At 36.2% G+C, this 15864-nt stretch overlaps 1 protein-coding gene across 6 annotated transcripts in view; it reads right to left on the reverse strand.

Moving 5' to 3' along the window:
• Nucleotides 1–15864, reverse strand: part of SOX5 (SRY-box transcription factor 5) — a 1010647-nt gene that overhangs the window by 195214 nt on the left and 799569 nt on the right. For all 6 annotated transcript variants that reach the window (XM_043564662.1, XM_043564665.1, XM_043564659.1 and 3 more), the window contains 2 exons: nucleotides 9691–9863; nucleotides 4333–4401 (listed from right to left, as the gene is read on the reverse strand). In XM_043564662.1, coding sequence (XP_043420597.1) covers nucleotides 4333–4401; nucleotides 9691–9863 — 242 coding nt within the window. The remainder of the gene's footprint in view (nucleotides 1–4332; nucleotides 4402–9690; nucleotides 9864–15864) is intronic.

Consider the following 15864-nt stretch of genomic DNA (forward strand, 5'->3'; position numbering starts at 1 on the left):
CACTTAGCATAAGCAAGAGAGTAAAAGAAAAAAAAAAACGTTATCTTTAAAAAAATCTAAAGTTATTTTTCTCTGAAATATCTACAAATTTTATCTCACATATTAATGTGTATTAAGAGTGAGCTATCTGCGTAAGTAGGAATGCAAAAAATTCTGTTTTTTTAAGAACAGTAAACAAAAATATTAAAGGAAAACACTGCTGAATGGGAGAAAAAGCAGACTAGAAGTTTCTTAGTGTCCCTAAAACTAAGAGTCTCATAAAGAAACAGACAAGTTCTTGTGGGAAGACAAGATATTTTTGGTATTATGACATGATTTTATTTGTAGAATGAACTGATTTTTGATGTTGCAGAGAATAACAGAGAGCTTTCTTGTTTCTTCTTTTATCCTAATGTGTTATGTGAATCGACCTAGAAGACTATAACTCATAAAGTCTTAGAAGACTATAACTTATAAAGTCTTTATAAGGAAGTAATGTAGATTTAGTTGTCAATCCAATTAGAATCAGGCAATTGCAGAGTTAAGTTTGCTTTTTAAAGAGAGAAAAACAGTTCATAAAAATTGACCCTAAGTGATTGAATAAAATGGGTGAATTTGCTAATTCTTATGGCATTTTCTCTTTGAATAAATAAGTACAGAGTAAAACCTACTACCACTCTTTTCATCTGGAAAGAAGAGACAGAAATAACAGGCCAAGAGAAATTTTAATAACCTGGGTCATTTCAATATGTGAATGTTTGTGCATACACAGACAAGTATAAACATGTTCATACATTTTTTAATTGAATGACATATACTTCAAATGGAATAAAAATGTCTAAATTAACCTCTCCTTTAAAGAGATCTCAGTAAAATGAAGAAATGTTGGGGAACATCATCCTCATATCAGTTAACATAGCCATCAAGGGTGAAAATTTGTCCTGCTCTTCTATTCTGTCAATCTAATCCATCTAGCAGATCTGCCTACCTATCTAATGTACTGCATGCCTGTACCAACATTTGGGCCAAGTTAATGTCTTGTATATTTATAATTGCAACCGAAAGCTTAAAGGTGGCCTTAATTGTGGTCTAATAACATTTCAGTCCACTATTCTACCAACAAAGGAACTGGAATGCATTGTTTTCTAAAGCCCAAAGCAGCAATGGCATAACACGTAAGAAAATGCAATCAGGATGAACAATGTAAGTAGGTATGTTTATTTCTATAAGGTCTTAGTCTCCGTATAGAAGAAAAAGGAAGTAGATCAAATTCAAAATATACTACCTAAGTACTTTCAGATATCAAGTAAATGTAATCTATTATAAATTCTTATGTAAACATTGATTATGTGAGCACTGACAAAAATAAATTTTGTAACAATATTGATGACTTTGATTTGCCTTCTACTATAGCAGGTTTGATTTTTACTCTTCTTCCTTGCTACATGCTGCTAAGGAAAGGGGGATGAGGGAAGAAGAAGAAAGGGAGAGAAAATATTCTGAAAGAGAAATATGGTAAGGATTTATACGAGAAAATAAAAGTATCTGTTCTACATTTTTAATCATCTATTTCTACACATGGCACTACAGAAGTCCTTCCCATAACCGTTTGAACAATCTCTCATTAGACTAAATATATTGTGACTTTCATAATTGTTAAGTATTTGTGAGATTTCCCCAAATCAATGATTTATAAAATATACTTTAGAACTACGCTTTTAGTTAATGAATATACTAGAAGCTGTGAAAATGAATTCCTTTCAGATCATCAGTCTTGCTCAGTACCTTTTTTTTTGCCTGAAAGATTCCCTACTTCCAAGATTAAAAAAAATAATAGATTAATGGGTTTTGACTATGTCAGTATCATTTATTTGTGCTAACACTAGAAAGAGGACAAATAAATAGATGCAGTATCTCAACATCTCTTAATGTTTTCCTAAAATTACTATTAGTATGACATTAATTCCTTTAGGGACTATTGGTGTTTTGTTTTTTTCTCACTCTGTGAACTAGTGGAGGCCAGCAACTTAACAGTTTGATCATAGAAATTTTAAGCTTTTAAAATTCTCATATTCAGCAAAATTTCTACGAGTAGTCAGAAAACTTTGCTTCTGATCTTAGTGCAACCTGTAAATGGTTGTGTAATCTTGGGCAAGCCATTAAACTTGGCTTTAGCTCTCTGGAATACAGTTTCCGTAGTCATATCATTTCTAGGGCAGATAAATGTTAAGGAACTTCATTTTAAAAATTCTCTGACTTATAAATTGTAGTGCTCCATGCTCTGGTGCAAGGAATCTATCCATTTCAACACTGGGCCACTATGACTGAGCTTAAAATCCACATTTGAACGTAGTGGTCGTAACTGTGGCAGGACTCCAAAAGAACTACTGAAGGTGTTGGCTAAATTTATATGGTCAGGTGACATAGTTTATGAGCCTTCTACGTATTCATACTACTGGTTTAGATATTTTTTTGCAATTCTGTTTAACAAAGGACTATCTCAGTATTACAAAAATTACAAAAATTTAAAATCACCGGTGTGTCTTCAAATTACAGTGAAACCGAGTGACTTGCAAAGGGCCATACTGCTGATTATGGAATTGCTTATTGATAATGAGAAGTTGCCATAAGCATTTTGTTGTTTTAGATTTTCAATAATTAAAAACATATTAAATGTAGTTAACCTGGTATCATCAACTAAAACTATATTCAAAGACAGCATACTTAGACTGAACAGGAAGTCCAATGAACAGTTTTAAACCACTGAAAAACCACTTGCCAGATATGAACATATATAACACCACATTAGGATTTGCTGCTTGTCATTACAGTGAAGGAAAGCAAAGAATCCTGGCTGGATCATCTCACTGATGTTTCTCTGTCTCACCAACCTGTGACTAGCTCACTAAAATTTCAGGTGCCCCAAGAACGAGTAAACCCTGATTGTGCTATATAATCCAGGGAAATGAAGTGTACTTGACCCAGTTAGGTAAAATGGGCTAAACTTCGTTGGCAATGAAGTCTAAATGTGATTAAATACAAAAGTGAACTAATGTAGACATGTTTGCTTCTGTCTCTTATGGTATTTAAACTTAATAAAATAAATACGCTGGATTCTCAAAATAGAACTTCAAAAGAATGATAAACTTCTTTTTTTTTTTTTAATTTTTTTTTTCAACGTTTATTTATTTTTGGGACAGAGAGAGACAGAGCATGAACGGGGGAGGGACAGAGAGAGAGGGAGACACAGAATCGGAAACAGGCTCCAGGCTCCGAGCCATCAGCCCAGAGCCTGACGCGGGGCTCGAACTCACGGACCGCAAGATCGTGACCTGGCTGAAGTCAGACGCTTAACCGACTGCGCCACCCAGGCGCCCCGATAAACTTCTTCTTAATAAAATATGTTGGCATCTCAAGATAGAAGTCCAAGAGAATGATGAATTCCTCTTCTCTAACATATGCTTCTAAAGGGTAATGTTACATAGGGTTGGATTCATAGCTCTATGAATCAGATTCCCTTTCTTGCTAGTAATAGCAAGTATGTATTGAGGACCTACTGTGTGCCTTGATACTATGCTGAAATGCTCCACCCATAACTCCATTAAATCCTCATAAATACTCTATGAAATAGGTGCTTTCAGAAAGGAAATTTTCAGAAAGGGAAACAATTTTGTCATAATTCATGCCGCTAGCAAGTGGTGAAGACTGGACATCTCTGACAACTTATTTTTTCTTTTTGTTGGCAATATAGCTGCTTTCTTGTTCTTCATGGATGGCTCCTCACCATCACACGTTTCCATATAAGCAAAATATGCATAGAACATGTCTATATGCACATAGAGTCCTTGCTCTTGGTTCCTCCAGGCAACATGAAGGGTGAAATTCATCACCTTCCCTAACCTCAACCTCTATTGCGTGTGGCTCTTGAGCATACGGTAGAACATACTCTCTGCCACTGCTCTCTAACAAACTTGCCATACCTTTTTGCTTTGCCTCCCCTGCATGTCATTCATTAAGAACACTGATGGGCATGTTAAAGAATAGAGCAAATGAAATCTTTTTAACATATCTCTGCAATAATTTCCTTTCGGTAAAGGATGAAAATGACTGTCTGCTTGCTCAGAATGGAGCTTCCTGACATAGTAGGGCCTGTGATGGCCACCATTTGCAAGATTCTCATGGCACAGGAGGTAACACGGCATGAATTAAGCCAAAAATAATGTTTGTGTTGGAGGTCACTCCAGTAAGGTGATCTAAAAATTAGAAACAGAATATATATATATATATATATATATATATATATATATATATATATATTTAATTGGAAGTATGTATGAAATTATGATTTCTGACCTGGATCTGTTGCTGAAGCAAATTGATTTTGTGTTGTTGCTGCAGGAGCTGCTGCTGCTGTCTTGCAATCTGTGGAGAAATTGCACATGAAAAATTTAAAAGTATATTGTTGTCCCAGGGGGAAATTACCAATGTTCTGTTTCTCAAAGTTTGATTTGACACTGATTAAGATGATGAAAATAGATGTGCCTGTGCCTCTACACGGTACCAGCAATTCACTCTTAAGTAAGATCAAACAAGGTATTTAGTCTTCTGGAACAGTTTCTTTTGGCCTAAAACAAATGAGGCCTAGGACACTATGACAGTGATCGAATCCAGTATGAAATGGTAGAGTGTCAAAAATCCCTCTTCCTTCCAGGCAATACATTAAGAGCGTACTGCCTCTGGCATTTTTTAGCTCTTTTCTACAAAAGAAAGTATCGCGTCAACAGGGGGTTATTTTCACCTGGGAGTTCAGGGTAGCACAAAATATTGTGTTAGGAGAGGCTGTATGCCTTCGTGAGGTTTTGGTATTTGTTTTTGTTTTTTGGTTTTTTTTTTTTTTTTTCATAAATACTGCCCTCATTTCTACCTACCACAAACCCCTAAACTGCTAAGTCCTCAATGCACTCCATTATGGTTTCTGCTCCCAGTCTTTAGGATTCTGCTCCCACTAAAAAGATTCCTCGTAAAAGTCACCGTTAACGTCATTTTTTAAACTCTAAAGTGTCTTTTGGACCTCGCCTTTTGGCCTTTCATCAAAATTCAACACTGAAGTTTTCTCCCTCGATCTGAACTTTCCTCCCTGACTTCTACGACATCACATTTCCCTGGTTTTGCTCCTGCCTCAGTCTGTTTCTTCCTAGTTACCTTCAATCGCCCTGTCCAGCCTTTCAATGCCATAGTTGCATATGGCTCAATTTTAGACTCAATTCTTCCCCCCAGGTGCCAAGTTTTTACAAATTTGTTTCTCTAGACCACACCTTTGTGTTAAGCTACAGACCCATTTTTCCAATGGCATTCCCGAGAATACTTCATATTCAACAAGTTCAAAACTAAACTCAGGACTTAGCCCTCCATGCAGTCATCTTTGAGTGTTTTCTAAGCCAGGGACTAGGACAATCACCTCCTGTTATTCACTCTTGTAACACCTTATACATTTACTTAATACTACATGACATACTATGATTTTATCTTTATCTTATTTTTGTTTTAATTAACATGTTACTGTCAACTAGGTCGAAATCCATAAATACAGTGAGGTGAGGAATCGTGTATATTTTACTCACTGTGCAAAGCCTGGTACAGAAGGAATATTGATGAAGAAAGCATGAATGAATAGATGGGAAGAAAATTTTAAATACTTTATTACATGCTGTCAGGTAGGAAACCTTCTCATGAGAATGTAACTTCTAACTTCATAAAAAGTATCACTCTTTTATAAATAAGCTCTAATTCTTACTCTCATCATGTTATAATCAAGATTGTTTTCATTATAAATGTATGTCCCTTAATCTCTGTATCACAAAGCTAAAAATTCAGGAAAAATTTGACACCTGCAGGGTCCATTATTTTGAATGAAAGTAAAGAAACTGTATGAGGAACATGGGTCTACCTGGCGGCACAATTAACTTTTTATTTCCCTTAACGGCACTGGTACAAATTATAGTTATTTACGTGCTTTCATTTTATCTTAGGAACAGGGTTTTTAAAAATCAACTTTTTTCCCCCTGAAGAAAGCAGGAAAGAAATGGTAGGAAAAGGAGTACCCCTCTTTTACTTAAATCTGGTCCTTTCCTCCCACATATCATTTCAGCTGAAGTTTAAATTTAAATCTTTCTTTCAGCACCTTATGAATTCATCAAGACATTGACCACTTCACACACCCCTCCACACTTCCTCTCATTCCAAGCCACTGCTTTCTCCTTCTGGATTATTATAACAGTCTCCTATTGCTCTTTCTGCTTCTGCCTTTGCTCCCTACAGCCTATTATGTATCAGTATCTGGAGAGATCCTTTTAAAATATAAGTTGTGTCATGTTATTTATCTTTTCAAAACCCTCTCACTCAGAGCAGAAGCCAGTGTCCATATGATGCCTGCAAGACCCTGTATGATTTGGCCTCTCTGGTTTCACCTTTTCCTGCTCTTCCCTTTGTACCCACCCCTCCCCTACTCTTGCAACACTGCTCTCCTGTCTCTTGAACACACCAAGGATGCTCTTATCTCCCATGGATATACCTGCCTCTGGGCCTTTGCACTTGCTTTCCCCTCCATCTGGAACCCTCTGTCCCTAGATAACTGCACTGCTCACTCCCTCATCTCCTGCAAGTCTCTGCTCAAATGTCACCCTGTCAGTGAGGTCTTCCCTGATCACCCATTTTAAAAGAGCTTCTCTACCCGGTACTCACATCCCTAATTCTCTCCTTTACTTATATCCCCTATCAACATTTACTATACATTACCTGTTTATTTACTATCTTTTCCTAATTAGAATTCAACACATTAGGAATTTTTGTCTGTTTTATTCCTTGCTGTATCCCAGTAACTAGAACAGAACCTGGCATCAAATTGGTGCTCAGTAGTTACTTGTTGAATGAAAGATGTGGAATGGCGGTGGCAGGGTCCAGTGGCAAAGCTGATCAGTAAACATGTTCATTAGCATCTCTAAGGGCTGTAATGGGAACAGTAGAGTGTACAGAGTAGGGACACCCTACAAGGAATAGGGAGTTTGGAAAGGAGGGTCAGAAAAGGAGTTCTCAAGAGAAGATACACTTAACCTGAATCTTAAGGAGTAAGTATTAAATGTGTTTCAGAGATTTCCCTGTGTCCTAATGAAAAGACAAATGTGATCACAAGCTTGGTGGTTATGCATACCAGCACTGCATGGTAGAGAAGATCTTGGGGAACAAAACAGGCTCTAGAAATCTGACCTGAAGCTTTCACCGGGGATCTTCTCTCAGGCTATGCAGGCATCATTGCTTAGCATCTCTCCAACAGAGGAGAGAAATTCTGGAAGAACCTAATGATTTCTAACATTCCAAGGATAATGTCAGAAAAAGTAAAAAAAAATCTAGAATCTTTTGATGATGTGTGCAGATGGGCCAGAATGTGAATGAAGAATGAAGAGGACTTTGCTCTCTATTAGTGATCGCTTGGATTTTTCAGGACAAATATGCCCTTAGATCCACCAAAGGAGGGATTCTCTAAAAAGAAATATCCCAGAAACAGTTTCAGAAGCTGTTAGAATTTTCTAGAATTCAGGTGTTTGAAAGTATTGAGAATTGTGAACAAGAAAAGAGTAGTATTTTTCTAGACTGTCAGAGGCAAACATTCTGAACTTTTATCACAAGGGTAATGCAAGAGAAACATGGGCCATATTCAAGAACAGGCCAAATGTATCTTCAAGGAAACTGATGAGGCATTTCATTAAACATGAAAGCATTATCTTTCAAGCAGAGATGAATGACCAAGTAGGGAAGAGTAAACTGAAAGGAGTCTCCTCAAATGTAACCTGAATATTTCTTCTTTCAACTCTGCTAGTTTACATTTTGAAAACTGCTTATGGGGCGCCTGGGTGGCAAAGTCAGTTGAGCGTCTGACTTCAGCTCAGGTCATGATCTCACAGTCCGTGAGTTTGAGCCCTGTGTCGGGCTCTGTGCTGACAGCTCAGAGCCTGGAGCCTGTTTCAGATTCTGTGTCTCCCTCTCTCTCTGACCCTCCCCCATTCATGCTCTGTCTCAAAACTAAATAAAATGTTAAAATTTTTTTTTAATTAAAAAAAAGAAAACTGCTTAGGAAGGGTTTTGCAAGGATGTGTGAAAACACAAACACCCGTAGCTAAATAATGGTCTTCTTCCATTTAGGATGGTGAATGGACTGAGCCCAGAATAGGGGATGGCAAAGGAAGTTAGCCCCAGAAAAGATGTACCATCTCTATATGTAAACTCACCCTAAGACTCCCTTCTTTCTTTCCCAACACTACCAATTTTCTTTAGTGAAAGTTCTTGTGTATCGCCTCCATTTTCCTACTATACATTTGTCAATTCTTATGTCTCATTTCTACCACTAAAGCTCCATAGAAGCCACACTCATAAAAGGCCAACAGTGAGAAACTAAATGACAAATCTAGTAGCTTTGTTTTTCTGGAATTGCTCATTTTCCTTTCTCTACCAGCTGTATGCCACTATCTCGCAAGGATCTACCCTTAGTTCCTTTCCATTTTCTCATGATGTCACCACTATTCTAATTTAGGGCTTACAAACCTGTCATCACCTTCATGAAACACTCTGGCCCCAGATATTCATATGGCTGCCTCTTTTCTGTCAGGGAGATCTGAACTCAACTGCCAGATCCAACCACCCAATCTAAGAAACATTGCCTTGCCATAGCAATCAATATTTATTAAATTACTGTAATTACATTTCATCAAATTACATATCACTGTCTGAAATTATTTTGTTAATTTCTCTTTTTCTTCGTTAATCACTTTTCTCTTTCCACTAGAATTTAGCGGTTTTATCTTTCTGGTTAAGTGATGTAGCCTCAGAAGTTAGCACAGTGCCTGGCACATGAGAGACACTTGATTACTATCTGTTGAATAAATGAATGAAATTTATATACTCCAGTGGTTTAAACTACCATCTCTATGTAAATAGTCTAAGAAATTTAGTTGAGCCCTGTTTTCCCAACTGTCAATTGGTATTTCTTGCTGTTTTTCACATACCTCTAGTTGGAAAACCAACAGCTCTAATTTAACATGATAAAACCACCTGCTTTTCCGAATTGCCCTCTTCCTGACTTTACCTAGTAACCCCGGCTCAGTATCTTTCCTCATTCTTTTGCCCACTCAAAAAAATCAACTAATCATAAAATTTCCACCTGTTTATTCTTCCCTTCTCTTTTTTCTGTGGTCATGTAAGTTTAGACTCTTACCTAGTTTAGATTCTCACTCCTTATTGAAGTTATTATAATAGCCTTCTAACTAAACTTCCTGTGCCATAACTAATTTTCTTCACATGTTGGATCCTACTTATCTGCAAAGCTCACACTAAACACCTGTTGAATGAAATCTTTCACAGCGTCCTTGACTAGAAATGTTCTCTTGACTCTCCATGATTCGATCTGGTACTTTTCGCATGACCTATCAGAATTTCACCTTGGTTACAATTACTTCTGTGTTATATAGCACGGAAGTAGCTGATTAAGCTTTTTCAGATCAAAGTTTTTTGTTTGTTTGCTTACTTTGTATTTTGCCTTTTTATTTATTCATGTGGGGTGGGAAGAAAGGCTTTTATTGGTCTTTGTGTGCCTAGGAGAGTGACCTATGAATAGCAGGCAAAACAATGCCTCAGGAATTTGTGTCTCAGGCTCTTACTCACCTGTTCTTGTTGCTGTTTGGCCAGCTCCATTTGCTGGCGCTGTTTCTCAATCTGAGATGCAGCCAGTTTCTTCTGCTCATCGTGGGCAGCCAATAGCTGCTCTCGCAGACTGGTCAGTTGATTGATCATACCCATGAGCTGCCTCTCTTTCTCAGCTAGGCTTTCAGGAGTCCCTGAAAATAACATAGCAATAAAATATACAAGAAAAGGGAAATGAGGAGAGAGTGATTTTTCAAGGACAATGATTCTCTTGTATAAGAACTATTCTAAATGTAAGGTATATACCTACTATATACCTATATACACAAGCATATACCTACTTTGGATTTTTAACTAAACAGTGAAAAGTAATGGCTAATTCCCCTTTATAAAATATCAGAATGAACAAATATTTTGATTGTTTTTATGTATGATAAGTAATCATCCATAGCTTTTGATTTTACAAGTAAATCAAAAAATGTCTGGGTGAGCATCTACTATTCTAATGTTCTATGCTGGGATCTGACAGAAATAAAAAGAAGCCTAAAGCACAGCTCCCGGTCCTAAGTAGTTTTTTGTTTGTTTGTTTTGTTTTTTAATCAACTTAAAGAGGCAAGACAAAAACATGAACATTTAAGAACCATAGTTATTAAGAGATCAAGTTATTATTATCAGCAATACGATTCTCCTTTTCTCAAAAAAGAATCTTAAAGAGTTGGAACCAAGGAATTCTACATGAAAAAGGGGGAAGATATCTATTAGCCAATATAATTTTAGACAGTTTTCTCATCTGCCACTCAGAGGCTTTCTTCAAAAATAGCATATCGTTAGCAGATAAAATATTCAAGATTGAGAATATAAATTTAGGCTATCATGAGGTAATGAAATATGGTGGGAAAACTAAGAGATCATAACATAGCCACCCAAGATTATAGTTAATTCAAGACTTGGAGAAGAAGTCACAGCAGTCATTTAAGAATAGATAACATGCTCTGGATATTTAAAACATGCAATGAATGTTCTTCGACAGGTTAAAATACTGATTTGATGCACCAGAAAAGTGAGCGGTTCACTGAAACAGGAACAATATCACTTTTAGATGTTCTTTTCAAATTCACCAGATAGACAGGACCCCTATGGTAAAGTACTCGCAGTAGGAGAGAACATACTTTTTAATTACAATTTTCACTTTAATATAAGACACTAAGCACTAGTTTAATAATGCATTTGCCACCTGTATATGTAATTAGATAGAAGGATCTGTTACAACTCAGTCACCCTTCCCCATCCCACTGTATTTCTCTCTAACAATTTATGCTGAAGATGCCTGTGCCTTTTAGGAAATAGTAGCTATCATTAGTGGCTTACAATTTTCATGTGTCCATTTGGAATGGAAAAAGTTTCTAATGTAATTTAGGGCTAGAGAATAAATATCTAGAAAAGAAATTATGAATGAACAGAAGTCAAGAAGCATGCATTGCATTCCTTATGATTAATACCTAGCATTACTCAGGGCAGGTGCCCAATAAATTGTTGCTAATAATTTATTATACTTCAGATATTTGGGTTCTACTGAACAGCTGAACACTTATTCTAAGAATAACAATATAACTGTTGCAATTAGAATTCTAATAATAAATAATCTAAATATATACTGGGACTTTTTTTAAAGAAAATATTCAAGTGACGTTAAGATATACATCTTCACATGTCATCAGTAAAGAGAAATACATGGCTACCACATTTCTAGAAATACATACTAGGAAAAGTAATACATAGCAGGTCTTGGAATCCTCATTATCTGCAAAGATAATTTCACTTATAAAAATCTAGCCCAGGAAATTATAAGAAATTAAGTATTAAAAAGTGTTTTATATGAAATATTAGAAACAATCTCAATGTCAAATGGGAATAATCAAATAATTATGAACACCCAGATCATAGAGTATTTTGCATCCATGAACAAACTTTGTTAGAGAATATTTAATGAGCTTTTTCATGATATAAAGCTAGGTCAGGGGCACTTGGGTGGCTCGGTCAGTTAAGCATCCAACTTCAGTTCAGGTCATGATCACAGTTAGTGGGTTCGAGGCCTGTGTCGGGCTCTGTGCTGATAGTTCAGAGACTGGAGCCTGCTTTGGATTCTGTCTCCCTCTCTCTCTGTCCCTCCCCCCCTCAAAAATAAAAATAAACATTAAAATAATTTTTAAACTAGGTCAAAAAACTGGGTAACAATAAAACATATGTGAAAAGGCAACCTACTCAATGAGAGAAAATTATATATCTGATAGAAGGTTATAGATCCAAAATAAATAAAGAACTCATACAACTCAACAGCAAACAAAACAAAACACTTAACTAAAATCCAATCCAATTAAAAATGTGCAGAGAATATAAACATTTTTCCAAAGAAGACATAGGGAAGGTCAACAAACAGGTACATGAAAAGATGCTCAGCATCACTAATCATCAGGGAAATGCAAATCAAAACTACAGTGAGAGATCATCTCACATCTGATAGAATGGCTGTTATTAAAAAGACAAGAAATAATAAGCGTTGGCAAGGATGTGGAAAAAAGGGGACTCTTGTGCACTGTTGGTGGTAGTGTAGACTGGTGTGACTATTATGGAAAATAGTATGAATGTTTCTCAAAAAATTAAACGTAGAACTATCATATGATCCAGCAATTCCACTTCTGGGTATTTATGCAAAGAAAATTAACACACTGACTTGAAGAGATATATGAACCCTCACATTTATGGCAATGGTTTTTACAATAGCCATGATATAAAGACAGCCTATGTCCATTGACAGGTGAGTGGATGAACACACACGCGCGCGCACACACACACACACACACACACACATACACACACACTGGAATATTATTAAGCAATAAAAAATGAATAAAATCTTGTCATTTGTGAAAATATGAATGGAGCTTAAGAGCATTATACTATGTGAACTAATTCAGACAGAGAAAGACAAACACCATATGATCTAACTTATATGTGGTACCTGAAATAAAAAGAGAAACAAGAAACCAACCTCATAAATTTGGAAAACAGATTGGTAGTTGCTAGAGGCAGGGGTATGGGGTGAGTGAAATAGGTGAAAGGGGTCAAAATGTACAAAGTTCCAGTTATAAAATAAATAAGTCATGGGGATGTCATGGTGACTATAGCTAATAATACTGTACTGCATATTTGAAAGTTGCTAAGAAAGTAAATCTTAAAAGTCTCATCACAAGCAAACACTTTGGAACTGTGTATAGTGATGGATGTTAACCATACGTATGGTGGTGGTTATTTTGCAATACACACAAATATTGCATCATTATGTTGTACACCTGAAACTAATAGAATATTGTATGTCAACTGTACCTCAATTAAAATAAAGAAAGAAAACATTGTATAAATATCTCAGTGTATGCACATATCTATATTTATAGAAAAAAAAGACTGGAAGAAAATTATATATTAATGGCTATTTCTAGGTGATGGAATTATAAGCCATTTTAATATTTTTATTTTTTAAGAAAATCTTCTACAATTTTATTATTATTTACATACTTAGAAAGCATAGAAAAATGTATTTCATGTAAATATGTGGAGATATAACTTAAAAGTCTAAGGTGACATTACCCATTTTCATAAGTGGTGTAATACAATGGGTAAAGAAATATACTTGTTTGTTGATGAGTATAAACAAATATCATTTTGGCAATCAGTATATGAAATATTAACAAAACTCTTTCATCTTCACTTTGTCAGATTCAATGCTTCTCAGATACACACTGTTTATTTTAAACTCTCTGAGTCTTACAATGGATACTGTCTCAGAGTCAATGAAATATTAAGATTTATGCCTACCCCGAGTTTGTCCTCAGGCCGTAGTAACTTACTTTTACATGCAGAACAGGTATCTCTGAGTGGAGATCTCAGGCGTTTTTTTTGTGTTTTTTTTTAATGTTTATTTTATTTTTGAGAGAGAGAGAGAGAGAGAGAGAGAGAGAGAGCATGCGCAGGGGTGAGACAGAGAGGGAGACACAAAATCTGAAGCAGGCTCTAGGCTCTGAGCTGTCAGCACATGAGCCCGAAACAGGGCTTGAACCCATGACCTGAGCCCAAGTCGGATGCCCAACCTTAGATCCAGGCACCCTTAGATCTCAGTTTTAAAATTCAATATGTATAAGGTGAGACTCCATTTTTAAAAAATTTTTAAAAGCATCATTACTCAACATTCTTAGCTAGAAATATTAACATCATCCTCAGTTTGCTTCTCAACTACCCATCCTCCTGTATGTATTATATCAACAAATCATAATAATGTTTTCTCAAAATAGCCTGTTTCAGTTTTACTTTTAATTAGTTAGATGTTATTTCTTCAATATTATTATGTTCACATGACTAAATAATCAATAATTATAAAAGGGTATATAGTGAAAGGTCTCCTCTGAATACTGTTCCTTCTAAGGTAACCACAATTACTATTATTATCCTAGTCTTGTAAATGAAGATTTAACCATATACCAGAATATTTCTGCACTAATTTACCAGGGCTGTCATAACAGATGGGGTGGCTTTAACAGAAATTTGTATTTATTGGCTAGAAGTCCAGGACTAAGGTGTCAGCAGGGTTGGTTCCTTCTGAGGGCTGTGAGGGAAGGAGCTGCCCCAGATCTTTCTCTTTGGCTTGTAGATGGCCATCTTCTTCCTGTGTCTTCACATCATCACTCTCTCTGTACATTTCCATGTCCAAATTTCCTTTTCTTTTAAGGACAGCCATCATATTGGATTTAGGTCCACCTTAACGGCCCCATTTTAACTTAATTACCTCTGTACAGACCTTATCTCCAAGTACAGTCACATTCTGAGATACTAGAAGTTAGAGGTCTAACACATGAATTTTTAGAGGGACACAATTTGACCCACACAATTTACTTTACAGAAAGGATACCACAGTGTAAATTGCTGCCCTATGGTATGTAGGAAGAGTTCTTGTTCCAGCGTCCCTTCCCCATCTCCACTGACATTTCTCATCACGTTTTTTATAAATTGTTTTGACAAACTTACAATAGAACTTCTTTTTTCCCCGCTACAAGTTTATCCTCAAATCTGGTGCCAAAATTACCTTCCTAGAAAAACAAATCTACTCATGTCACTCCTATTTAAACACTTCCACTAGTTCCCTATTGTCTTTGGGATAAAATGTCAACTCATTCTTAAGAGTGAAAAGGTCCTAGGGCACTGGGTGTGGCTCAGTCAGTTAAGCGTTAGACTCTTGATTTCAGCTCAGGTCATGATCTCATGATTCATGGGAATGAGTTCCATGTTGGGCTCCATACCAACAGCACGGAGCCTGCTTAGGATTCTCTCTCCTTCTTCCTCTTCCCCTCTCCCTTGCATATGCTCGTGCATGCTCTCTCAAAAATAAGTAAACTTAAGAAAAAGATGAATAAGGTCCTTCTAATTATGATCCAACCTTCTCACTTTTGTTTGTGCATCCTAGGTTCTAGCCATAGTGACTTTTGTACCATTACCCACAAAGCCAATATCTTAACCTCAGCCATTCCTTCCCTAACATTAATTCTTCATGTTCTAGATCATACGTCTTGTTCTTTAAGACTCTTATCCTGATTCTCATTGATAACAGTTGTTCCCTTCTTTTGGAATCCACACAGTGGATATCTTTACTATACTACTTAATCATTATATTATAAATCTGATTTTAACATTTGTACCCTAAAGTTAGCAGAGATAGCTGTGATGGCAACAGTTATAAATGACCGACTTTTATGCCCTCATATGCCTGGCGTGTAGCAAATCATCTAAAATTTTAACGAGTAAGTCACTTTGCTTTAAACCACTCTCAGGTTTAGGAATGCCATATAGCCAAGAGAATAAGGAGATGTATTATCTTACATGAGTTACATAGATGTTCTTGTTTTGGTTTAAGAGAGTTGAGCTAAGGAACGTGAGCTTTTGCAAAAGAAGTTTTCTCCACTTTTATAAAAGTACTATGTTCAGATGGTGTAAGCCCTATAGTTTCATCTCTAAATTATCATAATCTTCATAATAATTATCTCCCAGTGGGTGGGGAGGGTCCAATAAGTGGTCTACAAGTATTGGAGAAACTAGTAAGAGTCACAAAATATCCTGGACTTTAAATGTGTGTGTGTGTGTGCACGCGTG

Source organism: Prionailurus bengalensis, chromosome B4 (genome assembly GCF_016509475.1).
Source record: "Prionailurus bengalensis isolate Pbe53 chromosome B4, Fcat_Pben_1.1_paternal_pri, whole genome shotgun sequence".
Lineage (NCBI taxonomy): Eukaryota > Metazoa > Chordata > Mammalia > Carnivora > Felidae > Prionailurus > Prionailurus bengalensis.